The sequence below is a fragment of the Dipodomys merriami genome, unplaced genomic scaffold (genome assembly GCF_024711535.1).
Source record: "Dipodomys merriami isolate MVZ:Mamm:240054 unplaced genomic scaffold, mDipMer1.0.p SCAF_175, whole genome shotgun sequence".
Taxonomy (NCBI): domain Eukaryota; kingdom Metazoa; phylum Chordata; class Mammalia; order Rodentia; family Heteromyidae; genus Dipodomys; species Dipodomys merriami.
The window spans coordinates 1,694,790-1,707,489 of NW_027203104.1; the positions used below are offsets into that span (position 1 = coordinate 1,694,790).

The window sequence follows — 12,700 nt, forward strand, 5'->3', positions numbered from 1 at the left end:
TTTGGTATTGTTTATTCACAAATCACTTAGGTGATTGGTTATGGTTTCTGTGGGCTATCATTCCTTCTGTTGGGTTCCATTCAGCATTCCCATTGTGGTCTCCTTTACTTCTTTCAGTCCTCTGTTAATGGATTCCATGAATGCATTTAGTGATCTTTGTGTATGCTCATCCTTATCTCTCAATTCCTGTATTACTCTTTGCTTAGCTTCCTCAAGTTCATCCAATTCCTGTAGTTCTCCTTGAGTGTTCTCAGCCTGCTCATGCCATTCCTCTTTCCCTTTGACTGATCTCTGCCAGCTCATGGATTCCTTTATTTCTCTTTGAGTGTTCTCAAGGTGTTCAACCAATTCCTGTATCAATTTTTGAGTAGCTTCCTCAAGCTCATGATATTCCTGTATTAACCTTTGGTTTGTCTCCTCTCTCTCCGTATCATGCTCACAGAGTCCTTTGCAGGTTTTCAGTCTTTTCATTTACAATGTTTACAAGCAGTGTTTGTAGAGCTATTTGGGAACTCCCCTCTGGATTATTCATTATCTGGTCTGTCAGCTGATTATCCTTAGTGGGAGTTGAGATGCCTGGACTTGCCATTTTTCTTGTGTTTTTCCGGCTTGCTCTGCCCATTAGAGATGAAAGTAACTCCAGTTTTATGCTAGAACACTATCTTAAGGCCAGCATCATCCAAAGTCTGTAGTTGCACAGTCAAAAGTCTGCAGATACAATCTAGTTCAACAGATATACTATTCAACATCAAACAACTGTGTATTCATGGGCTAAGAAGCGCAAAGAAGAATTTGACAAACCAGAAATTATTAGGTTTATTGAGAGATGTGGGTAAAAATAGGAATAGAGGGATGTGGAAAGGCAGAGCTAGAATTAACTAAGTCCTAATCTCAAAGTGGGAAATAGATTGGATAGAATGAAAGTAAGAGAGCTTAAAAAAGGAGAAAGAGAAAGAAACAAAGAGACAAGAAAAAACAGGAAAATAAAAATTAAAAATTAAACAGTGAAACACTGAATTAGGCAAATTTAAAAACATAATTTCCAAGAAGAAGGTGGATAGAATGATAGAAGTGGAGGGCTAAAGAGACATGAAAAAATGTTTTTAAAAAGCTTAAAATATTATATAGGTATAAAGAGTACTGCTATTAAGGAATTCAAGTCTAAGAGGTTTTGAATTCAGTAATAAATTTCTGGATTAAGTTGTACACAATGGGGTATTAGGTCTAGTAATCGACTAAGGGTATATCAGGATAAGCAGAAGAGCAATTGTCACGCAAAGAAAAATGAAAGAGAAGAAAAGGTGAAAAGAATGGGAATGAAAGAAAAAAAGGATCAAAAGGTCAGTAGAGCTAAACAAAAAAAATTTTATTTAAAGAAAAAAAAGCACACAAACTTATACCCCTAAAATAAAGATTATAAGAGGAGGGGGAAAAAAAGTTAATACAAAACAATTTTTTAAGTTAAAAATTAAAGAAAGTTTTAGACAAACTTTTCAAATTTGGTGCGGGGGAGGATTGTGTGGGGGCGCCAGGGGAGGCTGGGAAGGGATGGGAAGGGGAAACAAAGGAGGAGGCTACAATGCTTGATAAGAAATGTATTCATTATCTTGCCCATGTAATTGTAACCCATCTGTGCAGTATTTTCACAATAAAAACATGAAATTAAAGTTTTAGAAAAAAACTTTTATGAAAGGTACAAAAAAAGACTATTTGATTTTTTTGTGGGGGAAGGTTATGGGAAGATCCCTTGTGTCCTTAAGCAGTCTCTTGTTACAGTCTCTGATCCTCTTGCAGTATTTGATTTTCCTGTGGCTTGGTTGGTTTCTTAGGTCAATTTGTTTGAGCAGGCAGAAAACTGCTCTGCTTTACACAGGAGTTTGTGATCCTTCTCCCAGGGCAATTTAATGGGAGGGAGATCTGTTCTGAGTATCACAAAAGATGGAGTTGGCTGTTTCCTCTAGTGTGGAGATGCTGTGAAGAGGCTAGGTTCTGGATAGAGTTGAGGCCTTTCAGCAAACAGTAGCTTTTCCCTGAGGGACTAGCTTCTGAGAGACTCTCAGAGCCCAGCCTGAAGCCATTCTCAGGGTTTATGTTTACTGAATTTCAATTGATTGTCAAGGCTGTTATAGGGAGGGGCAGGCTCTTTCTCTGTTTACCCAGTGAAGAAAGCCACTCCTGGGGCTGGAGCCCTGGCTGGGAGACTTCCCTTTGTGTGGAGCTGAGCCTAGCAGGTCAGGTTAGGTTCCTTTTCAACATAGTTCCTTGTACAAGTCATTGTTACAATGGGCCATCCTGTATTCTTATTTCAGCATTTTATAATTTCTGTTCCCCTCCTCAATTAGAAAAATGTATATACAAGATGCAAGACACCAGAATCAAAGAGAGTGACAACAAGGTTTATGCCATGGCAGAAGAACATACAAAGAAACAAAAAAAAAAATCATATAGTACATTATAAGCCAATCAAAAAGAACAGCAAGAAATATCCTTGGGAAGCTTCCTAGAGAACTGATTCAGCAATATGAGATACACTTGAAAAATAGTCAGTGAAAAGATATACAAAAACTAAAATTAAGATGCACAGATTAGAGTAATTTGCATTTTTGTTCAGGCTCCGGTGGCCCACACCTGTCATCCTAGCTACTCAGGAGGCTGAGAGCTGAGGATCCTGGTTCAAAGCAGGCCTGGACAGGAAAGTCCATGAGACACTTATCTCCAATAAATCACTCAGAACACCGGAAGTGGCACAGTGGATCAAGTGGTGGAGCATTAGGCTTTAGTTGAAGACCTGAGGGAGAGTGCCCAAGCCTAGAGTTCAAGCCACACAACCGATTTAAAAAAAAAAAAAAAGGAATACTTTGCATTTTTGGTCTATGTGTGTTTGTTACTAATGCTATTTGTAGCTGTATGTTTCCAGCTAAAATGTGACTTAACGTTTGTTCTTAAATTTTAATTTGTTATTTTAACTGGAAAATAGACACACATGGCACCTATATCTCTGATCCTATTCAGAGAGTCTAAAATTTGATTTTTCCATATTCCTTTTTTCAAACAATTTATTTTATTATTAGGTTTAAGTAGTTGTACAAAGAAGTTGCCATTCTACAAAACAATATGTGAATAGAAGATGTCTGTCACCCATTGCTCCTAAACCACCCCTTCTCTGAATTTTCTTTTTTTGTTGTTTAAATTGAGAGAAAGTGATTATTTAAATTTCACATATGTCACAGTATTGTGGAACAGAGATGCTTAGTTGAAGTCAAAAACACATTTTCACCTTCAAGGCAAATTGTCATTGTCATGGTCTATAAAGTTTGTGAATTTTATGAGCTTTGTCAATACAAATCATTCCCTATTCCTTTTGAAGACAGGTCTTGATATGTAGTCCAGCATGCTCTTGAAATTGTTATGGAAGCTAGCCTGGCTGTTCATCCTTTTTGAATTTCCCAAGGTCAGGGTGTATAGGTATGTTCCATCCTGTGTGGCTACATTACCCATTTTCAATTCAGAGTTCACTGATAGTTCATATGGCTGCGTTGTTCTGAAGCCATCTCTTCCATCCATGTACAGCATGTTTCATTTTCCGTGTATGAAGCTGTATAATCATTAATAGGCAGCTCCTTTTCCTCTCTACCCCAGTCTCTGGAACCATCTTACTTTTTGGCTGTATGACTTTGTTGATCCTTGAAAGCTCAGTCAGGGAAATCATACCATGGCTGTGCTTTTATGACTGCTGTATTTTACTGAGCTTAATGTATTCAAAGATCAACCCTGCTATAAAATGTAGCAAACTTGTCTTCCTTTTCAATGTCTTTGTTTATTCTTTTACCTGTGTCTGTCTTTTGGTTCTTGTCAGTATTTGCTCTGAAGTGATTCTCTAATACTACTTCTTATCTCTGCTTTCTCTTCTGCTGGGTACAAATCTAGAAATAGAAGTGCTGGACCATATTCCTATGTAATTCTCTATTTAGTTCTTTTTAGCTCTGTCCATACCATCTTTGATTGTTTTACATTCCTGCCAGACATGCAACAAGGTTCAAATTGAATTCACATCCTTTCCAGCCTTTGTTAGACTTTGGAAGGATATTTGTTGTTTTTATTTAAAACTGCCCATAGTAACATATATAAAGTAGTTATTTCTGTAGAATTTTGATTTGAATTCTTCTCCTGACTATTGATACTGAGCTTTGTATATTTCAAGGAATTATTTGTAGATTTGTTTTAAAGTGTCTTCAATCGTTTTCCTTATTTCTAGTTTTTCTGTTCACATGGCACTGAATAATTGAACCCGTGCATTCTAGACTAGCACTCTGGAGTAAGCCACATTTCCAGCCCTAAATCTAGTACCCTCTATTTTGGTACAATTAATTCGTTGGACTGAGGCCTTCTGATTTGCCTGGTAATTGCAATATTTATTGATGCATATGAGTAATCTACATACATTTCTTTAAATAAAGTGATGAGTTTATATATTGGATCTTCATGCATTGTGAATCATGAATATGGTACTATAAGTTTTATTTCAACAAACTATTGCAGAAATATTACATAAAATATATGACCAATATATTCCTTTATACTTACCTACACATTTACCATTTTAGTTTTTTTGTCCTACCTGTATATATATGTGGACTCCTTTTGCTCTTCTCTTGAAGCACTTCTCTTGTAACACTCTTAAAATGCAGATGTGTAATTTATCAACTCTCTTTCCCTGACCATATCTTCAATCTACATTTTTAGTAGAGTTCCTCTGCCCAATGGATTGTGAATTGAATGTTATTTTCTTTCAATTTCTCACATATATATTTCCCTTTTGTGTGTTAGTGAGCATTCACCTCTGCTATTGCCAAGCATGGCTGGCTTGGCCATTCATCATTTGTAATAGGGTTCAGTGTGGGAGTTCAAAACCTCTCCTCTTAGCCTCTGCAGGCAAATTAGCACTCTTATTTCCTTCCAACTTGTAAATTTGTCTTCTGTATCATTAGATCACATCCCTCTTGTAATTTTTCTCTGTCTTGCTTGTCGTGGTCCTATTTTTCGTTTTTTGTCATCTTGAATGTTCCTTAAGTCTCTATCCATCCTCCATCCTTCCATGAAGGCATATTTAAATGAAAATGTAGTCAGGGAACATTGTATGCCCCTCGCAACTATATTGTGGATTGTAGAAGGTAGGCCAAGTTCACAAAACTTCCTTCTAGCAGTTCTTTTTTACATAGGAAAGAAATATCAGGGTATCTATGACCATAATTCAGTATTTAGCACTGAAACTACAAAATAGTTAACATAGGATATTTATATATGGGAAGTAAATCAGATCTTATAAGGGCCAATCCATCATTAGTGACGTTTTAACTACTGTTACTGCCTTTAACATTTATGTAGACACTTACTTTTCATGAATCAGTAAGGTGCTATGTATTCCTTGTGATGTCCTAAATGTGTTGTAATTGCTTATGAGATACCGTGTGTGTGTGTGTGTGTGTGTGTGTGTGTGTGTGTGTGTGTGTGTGTGTGTGTGTGTGTGTGCATGCGTGTCTGTTGGTTGGTTGTGAGGACCTGAGCACTGTCCCTGAATTCTGCCCCTCAAGGCTAGTGCTCTACCACATGAGCCATAGCACCAGTTCTGCTTTTCTCCTGGTGATTAATTGGGGATGAGTCCCACAGACCTTCCTGACTTGGGCTAATTACTTGATTCAAATGTGCCATTACAGAAGCTGGTGTCATTTGATGACGTGGCTGTGGACTTCAGCTGGGAGGAGTGGCAAGACTTGGATCATGCTCAGAGGACCCTGCATAGAGATGTAATGCTGGAGACCTACAGCAACCTCTTGTCTTTAGGTGAGCAAAAGTCATTTGAACATGCGAGATCAAAGGCTGTTTTCTTTTTTAAGTAGATATATAAATATTTATGTTGTTTCGGTAGACGATTCCAGTCCGTGGGAATATAAAATTCCTGTCCATTTTTTCCACTTCATTATATAATTGGAGACAATTTTATTCCCATTCATCAAGAAACCCAATCAGCACTTGGACCCAAAATCTAAACTACATTCCACTAATAGAAAGAAGACTGTCATCCTAAACTTGGGTTGATTTCTGTACGTGCAAATATAGTCTAGAATAGAAAGTACATCACTATTTGAAGTATGATCTGAAAATCACTATTTGAAAGTGGTTATTTGTAATCAACCCTGATCCTGGGTGCAGTGGCTAACACCTGTAATCTTAGCTTCTCTGGAGGCAGAAATGTGAGGATGTTGGTTTGAAGCCTGCAACTGCAGAAAAGTGACCATGAGGCTTTTATCTCCAAATCCCTTCACAATCTACAAATGTAGCTGGGACTGAAACTAGCAGAATGCTAGCTTTGAGCAAAAGAGCTGAGTTCAAGGCACACAATTGGCAAAATAAGTTGAAAGTTGGGGAATATCAACGAGGGAGTGGATAAGAAATGAGAAACAAGGTTTAGGAGCAAGTTTGTGAACATGATGTCTAAGACCTTACAGTAATGATGACCCATCCTACCAATAGTTCTTCTCTACTTGTTAATAACAGGACACTGTGTTCCTAAACCTAAATTGATTGCCAAGCTGGAGCAAGGGTCAGAACCATGGATAAGAGAAGCCTCAGACAAAAATCTCACAGGTGAGATAAAGCATCTTGCATGGTAGTTTTGTAGCCAGAGTACACTTGGTAAGTTTAATGAGCTGTACTGAGCAATAATGTTCCTAGTTCCCTGAGTCATGTGTGGCAGAGAACTAGGTGATCCTTTGTCTTCAGGACATGACAATCAAGAATTTACATGGAGACAAACTGATTTGGCTGTCCCAGTGTAGTTAAAGTGAGCAATTTTCTTTTTCTTTGTAGAAATCATTCTTAAACAGAAAAAGGAAATGAGAAATGTAGAAAATGAGGTCTCATTTTCATTGAAACAAGGCCTATGCAGGTATGAGGAAATGAGGAGTATGCCAGGACTGCTATCCTGTGAAGAGGAAAATTGCTTCTTGGTGATGTTGGAAGTGAGTGAGATTCAGAAGCAAAGCTTTTGGTTCATAGGGGATGACTACCTGGGTGGTGAGCTGCAGTATCTTTGGTCTTGAATGGTTGTGAAGGAGCAGGAGTGTTAGAAAAGGAAATTTGATGAGAATTTGACTAAGGGTGAGGGAAACCAATTTTAAAAATGCCACCAATCCCTAAAGTAATTCTTAGTGAGAAGTTAGAACTAAAGAGATGGAGGTATAAATCCTTACTCTCAGGAACCTTCCATGCTTAGCGGAAAGGCCAAGGGATGTATCAAACACCCTAATGGTCCCTAAATCTAGACAGTATTTCTGTTCCTCACCTAATGGTTGAGAAGCTAAGCAGCAAAATGTATCAATTATTTCCACAAATTAAAAGAAAAATAATAGCTATTCCCTTAGGACCAAACCTCGAGGGTATTAAAGGCAAATGTTTAGTACTCAGCTTATAACTAATAGTGTGTAGATGAATCATTTGAGTAATTAATTCCTTGAGAAAAACTGAAACAGAAAAACATTATTTACCATTGTAAAATGTCAGTGCTACTTTCTTTACTAATACATTACAGAGAAAAGCTTATATTCTGCATCAAAGAGTTCCTGCTTTGATCTTTTAAAATCTCGTAACAGTTAGGATGCACGGAAATGCCTTTACTGTTACATTAAGGAATCTTGAGGTCTCATTTCTGTTTTTGTCTGTCTTTCTATATCTCATTGTAGATGTCCAAGAAAAGGAGTACAGGACTAAGACCTGTCAGGAGAATCCCTATGATTGTCTGTCTGAAGTCGGAGTCATGAATATTAACACAGGGGAGAAAAATGTGAAATTAATAACAACTTTTAATTTGAGATCCAAACCTAAGTCAGAGCTGATTAGGAATAATGGGAACTCCTTAGGGATAAGGACAGAGGAGTTCAGGCAGTGTCAGAACATGCTTTTCCATGGCGAGTCTAATGGGATATGTGCTGCTTATAGTCCTGGAGTATCTCCTGTAGTTAAAGAATCTAACCAATGTGGACATTCTTTCACCCGGAAGACATACCTTACTGTCCATCAAAGAACACATACAGGAGAGAAACCTTATGAATGTAATGTGTGTGGAAAGTCTTTCAGCCGGAAGGCACACCTTACTGTCCATCTGACAAAACACACAGGAGAGAAACCTTATGAATGTAATGTGTGTGGAAAGTCTTTCAGCCGGAAGACAACCCTTAATGTCCATCTGACAACACACACAGGAGAGAAACCTTATGAATGTAACCTGTGTGGAAAGTCTTTCACTCGGAAGGCACAGCTTACTGTCCATCAGCTAACACACACAGGAGAGAAACCTCATGAATGTAATGTGTGTGGAAAGTCTTTCAGCCAGAAGGCACACCTCACTGTCCATCGGACAACACACACAGGAGAGAAACCTTATGAATGTAACCTGTGTGGAAAGTCATTCAGCCTGAAGTCATACCTCACTGTCCATCAGAAAACACACACAGGAGAGAAGCCTTATGAATGTATCCAGTGTGGGAAGTCTTTCACCCAGAAGACAAACCTTACTGCTCACGAGCGAACACACACAGGTGAGAAACCTTATGAATGTAACCTGTGTGGAAAGTCTTTCATGCGGAAGTCAAAACTTACATATCATCACAGAATACACATAGGAGATAAACCTTATGAATGTAATGTGTGTGGAAAGTCTTTCATCCAGAAGGCACACCTTACTGTCCATCAGACAACACACACAAGAGAGAAACCTTATGAATGTAATGTGTGTGGAAAGTCCTTCATCCGGAAGGCAAACCTTACTTTTCATCAGAAAATTCACACAAGAAAGACACTTTATGAATGTAACAAGTGTGGAAAATCTTTTCACTTGAAGGCATACCTTACTGTCCATCAGAGAACACACACAGGAGAGAAACCTTATGAATGTAACAAATGTGGGAAGTCTTTCACCCAGAAGACAACCCTTAATGTCCATCAGACAACACACACAGGAGAGAAACCATACAAATGTAATATATGTGGAAAGTCTTTCACCCAGAAGGCACAAATTAAAATCCATCAGACAACACACACAGGAGAGAAACCTTATCAGTGTAATGTGTGTAGAAAGTCTTTCACCCAGAAAGGAAACCTTAGGATCCATCAGACAACACATACAGGAGAGAGACCTTATGAATGTAGCAGGTGTGGAAAGGTTTTCGCCCGGAAAACATGCCTTACTATCCATGAGACAATACACACGGGAGAGAAACCTTATGAATGTAATGTGTGTAGAAAGTCTTTCGCCATGAAGTCACAACTTACTGCCCATCAGGCAACACATACAGAACAGAGACCTTATGAATGTAGGAGGTGTGGAAAGTCTTTCACCAAGAAAATCGGCCTTACTGTCCATGAGAGAAAACACACAGGAGAAAAACCTTATGGATGTAGCTGGTGTGGAAAGTCTTTCATCCGGAAGTCGATCCTTAAATCACATCAGATAATACACACAGGAGAGAAACCTTATGAATGTATGGAGTGTGGAAAGTCTTTCAGGTGGAAGGCAGCACTTAACATCCATCAGATAATGCACACAGGAGAGAAACCTTATGAATGTAACAGCTGTGGAAAGTCTTTCACCAGGAAGGTTTACCTCTCTGACCATCAGAGAACACACACAGGAGAGAAACCTTATGAATGTGACCTGTGTGGAAAGTCATTCAGCCACAGAGGAAACCTTACTGTCCATCGGAGAACACACAGGAGTAAAACTTTAGGAATGTAACAGCTGTGGAAAGAGTTTCACACAGAAGTCAACCCTTATTTTTCATCAGAGAGCACAACACAAGAGAGAAGCCTTATGACTGCAACAAATGTGGAAAGAACCGTCCACAGGAGGCCACAGCCTAGCATATAAGAAAATTCACCCAAATGAGAAATCTCTAGTATGTAACAAGTAGGGAAAGTCTTTCATTTGGAAGAGAAGTCAGTTTGCAATAGAGAACCCACACAGGATACAAACCTTATCAAGGTAGAAATGTGGAATTCTTCAACCAGAAGGCACAGCTCAGGGTTCATCATTTAACACACACACACATGAGAAATCATAGCAATGTAAAACATGTAGAAAGTTTTTCAAAAAAGTTCTAAGTACTCTCAGTCATTCTTCCCTAAATGTCCATCTTCTAAAATTTCTCAAGTTCCATTTCTAACATTCTCTATTGGGAGATCTACAAGAAGATGATTATGTCTAATTTCCTGTTTCATGAAATTCTAGGATGATATTTACCTTTTTCCTTTTATTTTGCTGTTAGTTTCATTTGAACTCATGGCCCTTTACTTCCCTTTGGCTTTTATTCTCAAGCTTAGCACTCTATCCTTTGTGCCACATCTCTAATTTTGAGGTTGTTGTATTTAGTATCATGAATCCTATCATTGGGAAGCCGTCTACTTTCTTCAAAGGTGTTTACAAAGTTATGTAAGTAAAACTGAAATGTTATAAATTAGGAACATAAGTAGTTTCATAGAATCTATAAAGAAATTCACTGATTTAATGGAATTTTGTAACGTTTAAAAATGAGAAATATTTGAGAATTATAGATGAGTAATAAAGTTGATTTAGTAAATAGTTATTTTATGTGGTGAAATTCAATAAAAGTGACATAGAATCCATTCAGATTTCTTGTGGGAAACAATTTTCAAATTTTTCTGTAAACCTAGAATACCTTCTATAACATCAGTCTCTTCACCCCTGGAAATGAACAGTTCTATAATTTTTATAGAGCTGGTAGTATTTGTCATATATTCATATAGTCTTTCACAACAGAATAGACAAAATACATACTTTAAGGGATAGAGGTATGGCTTAGTTGTTAGAGCATTAATAAGTGAGCAAAGTATCATGTACTGGCTTTGAGTCCCATTCTTGGAGCTAAAGAAAACAAAAAAGAATATACACTTAACATTCCACAATTCCATGTGTAAAAACAGAATTCAGAAGCCCCACATGAACATGTCTCCATAGCAACAGCTTATGAGGACTTTAGAGACATACTTGAGAATGTCCCAATGGTTCATAAATGTGAACCTCTTGGCTTTGAGTGACAGATTACAAGGGACGCATTCATCAGCAGCTCACCAGGGTGATTACATTGTGTGTGTGTGGGTATGCATATCTGTGTATATAAATATACATATATGTCACTACAAATTCATCCAGTCACCTGAATCCATCCATAACCCTCCACAGCACTATTCATTATGTCAGATGTTTTCCACAATCATTGGCTCTACTAAGCAGCTCATCTCAGGTGCAGTCATGGTGCAACAGAACACAGACCCATATCAGGACCTAAATACAGGCACATAAAGGAGGAAACTCCTTTACTATATGATCAAGTCCTCAAAGAAGGGATATCATTAAGGTTATTTAAATTATTTGGAATTGAAAACCCAGGAAATGAAGACTCTTACAAAGAAGAGGACTAAAAGTGAAGGAATTTCATTGATTGAAAATAAAAGCAGGGCTGGGAAGGTGGCTCACTTGTAGAGTGCTTGCCTTACATGCATGAGGCCCTGGGTTTGATTCCCCAGCACCATATAAGCAAAAAGGAAAAAGCCAGAAGTGGCACTGTGGTTGAAGTGATAGAGCACTAGCCTTGAGTTGAAGAGCTGATGGACAGCGCCCAGGCCCAGAGTTCAGTCCCCACGACCGAACCAAAAAAAAATAAAAAAAAATACCCTTGTTGCCACGCCTACTTCTGTGGAGTCTGCTTAGCATGGAACAACTGCTTTTAGATCTGAGAATGGGACTCCACAGAAGCCTACCTCTGAGAATGGGACTTCACAGAAGTCTACCTCAGAGAATGGGGCTTCAAAGAGGCCTACCGTCTAAAAAGGCTGGCAAGGCCCTGGGAAAGATATGTTCCTCTTTTTTTTTCGCTGAATAGGAGTGCCTATTAATCTTTTACTGCTCCTGTTGCTTGTTCTACTTACTCATGCTCAACATTCCCTCATTCAGGGCTCTTTCTTGGAAGTGTTGACGACTCCAACATCTGATGAGTGTCCTGAGAACATGACTAACTCATCAGAGTTAAGTGCTACCCTGAAAGTCCCTCTTATGGAGGCTATTAGACAAGTAATAAGTAAATATAAAAGTATTGGGAGGTTTCATGACGTCACTTCAGCAAAAGGAATTGTTTGTAAGAAATTTACAAGAAGCTGTAGGCATGGCTAGAGCAGAAAGAGTGTATGGCTATTGGAGATTTCCCTTTAATCCTGGAGCATAGACAATAGACTCATATAGATATCCTGTAGATAAGAAAGATGTAGAGGAATATTTAGACCAAAAGCTAAATAAGATTCCTAAAAGGTTGGTAGATGGAAGGTGGCAATGGGTTATCAGAGGAAAATAGTGGAATCCTCCATTATTTAGAGGACCACAGAGACTTCCCCCAGATCCATAGCCTTTTACAGGTGTATATGATAAGGATGGCAACGGTTGGGAAAACTACTTAGGAGAAAGAACTTCCTATTACTCTCTTGCATTTACTGAGAGACTTGCTAGATCTAGGCCTCCTTGGTGCTTACTATCAAAAAAGGAACAAGAAAGATCTTATGAGACAGTTAAGGCCTCTATGGAGAAGAGTAAACGATTATGTGAAAGGGTTACAGAGAAGACACTATGAGCTTGAAT

At 38.3% G+C, this 12,700-nt stretch overlaps 1 protein-coding gene across 1 annotated transcript; it reads left to right on the forward strand.

The window, feature by feature from the left end:
• The first annotated feature begins 6,563 nt into the window (after positions 1 to 6,563).
• Positions 6,564 to 10,387, forward strand: LOC138829674 (zinc finger protein 268-like). The gene is made up of 2 exons (XM_070026148.1): positions 6,564 to 6,645; positions 7,740 to 10,387. Exon 2 carries the CDS (start codon positions 7,814 to 7,816, stop codon positions 9,788 to 9,790), a length of 1,977 nt encoding a protein of 658 aa, XP_069882249.1. The 5' UTR covers positions 6,564 to 6,645; positions 7,740 to 7,813; the 3' UTR covers positions 9,791 to 10,387.
• Positions 10,388 to 12,700: the final 2,313 nt, after the last annotated feature.